Source organism: Oryx dammah, unplaced genomic scaffold (assembly GCF_014754425.2).
Source record: "Oryx dammah isolate SB20612 unplaced genomic scaffold, SCBI_Odam_1.1 HiC_scaffold_705, whole genome shotgun sequence".
NCBI classification, from domain to species: Eukaryota; Metazoa; Chordata; class Mammalia; order Artiodactyla; family Bovidae; genus Oryx; species Oryx dammah.
In genome coordinates, this window is record NW_024070855.1 from 3120 (window position 1) to 5985 (window position 2866).

General features: G+C 66.8%; 1 protein-coding gene across 1 annotated transcript; it reads right to left on the reverse strand.

Annotated features, from left to right (window-relative positions):
* Positions 1–333: 333 nt before the first annotated feature.
* On the reverse strand, positions 334–2050 carry LOC120859362 (tryptase-2). The gene is made up of 6 exons (XM_040235503.1): positions 1977–2050; positions 1642–1696; positions 1361–1532; positions 987–1252; positions 700–863; positions 334–625 (listed from the first exon to the last, which is right to left on the reverse strand). The coding sequence occupies exons 2-6, from the start codon at positions 1694–1696 to the stop codon at positions 461–463; spliced, it is 822 nt and encodes a 273-aa protein (XP_040091437.1). The 5' UTR covers positions 1977–2050; the 3' UTR covers positions 334–460.
* Between the last annotated feature and the right edge of the window lie 816 nt (positions 2051–2866).

The following is a 2866-nucleotide window of genomic DNA, read 5'->3' on the forward strand; positions in this document are numbered from 1 at the left end:
CACAGGAGATGTGTCCTCTACGGCATGAGCCAGGGTACAGAGAAGAGGCCGTGGGCTCGAGGGGCAGGGCGGGACCACCCCCACAGCCAGGTGGGTGCCCAGGGGTGGGGGACCCACAGAGATGGTGGCTGCAGCCAGCCGGGCCCTGGGGCCCTCCCCTCCCTTGATGACATCCGCAGCCAGAGACAGGCAGGACCACGTCTGCTCTCCATGCTCTTTAATAAGTGTCAGCAGCCCCTGCCGGCGCCCTGAGCTGAGTGGGGAGGGGGCTGGGGCAGGGGCTCAGGGCAGGGAGGGGTCAGCAGAGAAGGGTCAGCTGGGAGGGGGGTCATCGGGGGTGGGCTTGGGGCAGGGGGCCGGTGAAGGTGGGGGAAGGTCACCTCCTAGGCCGGAAGCAGTGGGGAGGGGACAGAGGGGGCCAGCTCCTCCGCTGACCCAGGGGGCAGCCTGGGGACCAGGCTCAGGGCTCCTGGGGGACGTACTGGTGGATCCAGTCCAGGTAGGAGGTGACGCAGGTGTAGATGCCGGGATAGTCGGGGTTTGCACAGCCCTTGCCCCAGCTGACCACACCCGCCTGCAGCCAGGTGCCGTTCACCTTGCAGACCAGGGGCCCTCCAGAGTCGACCTGTGGGGTGGGGTGGGGGGGGGTCAGTGTGGCTTCAAAGCCAGGCGGTGGGGGCTGCGGGTTTGCTGACCCACCTGGCAGGAGTCCCTCCCTCCGTCCCCAGCACACAAGTTATCCTCCTGCACGATGGGTATGCTGTAGTCCGTGGACAGGCCAGAGTGATACTTCCAGTCACAGACACTGTTCTCCACGATGGGCACCTTCACTTGCTTCAGGGGGAATGGGGGCGGCAGGGGCCCTGTGGGGAGGGGCGGAGGGAGGCAGTATCAGGGGGAAGCAGGTGGTGGGGACCCTGGTCCCCAGGGGAAACACCAGAGCCTGGAGCCTGGCCCCGCCCCATCCTGGGGTCCCCGACACTCACTTCCATTGTCCATGTCGCCCCAGCTTGTCACCCAGCACTGCGACCCTGGGGGGAAGGTCTCCGTTGCAGGGGGCAGGGTGACCGGCCGGACATGGCAGGAGATGTTCACAGGCTCCGCCAGCTGCAGCAGGGCGATGTCCGCCCCGTTCTGAACCCTGTAGTAGTGGGGGTGGGGGATCACTCTGCCGATGGGCAGCAGCCGGTCCTGGTAGTACAGGTGCTGCTCCCGCAGCTGCACCCTGAAGTATGAGGGGTCCTGGAGTTCCCTGGGGACAGAGACAGGCCCCTACTCAGAGCTGAGCCACCCTCGGAACACCCAGGAACCTGGGTGGAGCCCCGGGCGCACCCCACCCGCAGAACCCCTGGAGACTCACGGTCCGACGCAGTGGGCTGCGGTCAGCACCCACTGGGGGTGGATCAGCGAGCCCCCGCAGTGGTGCCTCCAGTACTGGCGGCTGACTCTCAGGCTCACCTGCCAGGGCCACCTGCTCCCAGGGGCCTCCTGCCCCCCGACGATGCCCGCGCGCTCAAGGGCCTGGCCTGGGGCTGGAGCAGGAAGCCTTCAACCCTGGGCTCCTCCGAACCCACCATCCCCCCCTGGGCTTGTGGGGGTGGGGGCGGGCAGAGACCCCGTGGGCCCGGGGTCAGGACTCACCAGGGGCTGCGGAGACCAGGCTCAGCAGGAGGGCCAGTGCCAGCAGATGGAGCATCTGGAAGGAGCAGGGAGGGGTCTGAGGGTGCAGCTCTGGGGGTGTGGGGTGTGGGTTCTGGGGCCTGGAATCTGGGATCTGGGGTCTGGGGGTGCGGGGTGGGGTCTGTGGTCTGGGGGTGTGGGGTGTAGGTTGTGGGGTCTGGGGTCTGGGGTGTGGGGTCCCGTGGCAATCGGCCCTTGATCAGGGGTTCTGTCCAGGCCGGGGGTCTGGGGCCTCAGTGCTCGGCCACCCGGCTGCACAGTGACACCCAGTGTCAGGGTCCTGCTGGGGGGCTCACCTTGGCAGGTCCAGGCTGCTCTTGCCCAGCCTGCTCTCTCTGCCCCTTTATCCTCACAGACAACGACAGGGTCAGAGGAGGGGGCGGGTCCTCCAGTCCAGGGGAGTGGGGGAGGAAGTGGATGACTCAGAGCAGAGTGAGTCCATCTGGTCAGGAAGGGGCCCTGCCACCCCCATCCACACCAACAGCCCGGATTCCTCCATGTGTTCCCATATCCATCTCTGGCTGTTATCTGAGAAGTTAGCTCTACCATCAGGGGAGCCTTGTTATCTGGGGATCTGAGTGCCATCACAGAGGGACAGCCCGAGGGATGTGATGGGGAGGGGACAGGAGAGGCCAGAGCCACCTTCCCTGGACACTCCCCCACCAGGCCCAGCACCCCCGTCCCCCGCCTGCAGGCCGGGTGAGCCCCATCCCTGTCCACCCACCCCGCCTCCTCACTCTCCCCTGGGCCTGCCGGTCACCCGGTTCTGCAGCCCATCTGCCCTCCTCACCTCACGGCCTCCTGACCCCTGCCTCCCCCTCCCTACCATCCATGTGGCACCTCCTGTCCTGCCCCCACCCTGCTGGGACACCAGCCTGGCTCTGGGGTCCTCCTGTCCCGGGCTAGCTCTCTTGAAAGCCCTAGGGGTGTACTCAGCTGGATTTCTGGGGGTCGGCACTCCTGGAGGCAGGCAGGAAGACAGGCTGCCCAGGCCCCATCTCAGGGGTCCCTCCAGCCGACCCTGGTCACTTATTCTGTCAACAATTCATCCCAGGGCCTCCAGGTGCTGCATCCGGGCCCATGCAGCAGGCTGATGGAGATGGGACTCTAGGAGCCCACGGTCGGGTGCGGGTGCGGGGAGAGGAGGAAACAGGGACAACAGTGACATTCTGGTGCCCAGAGCCAG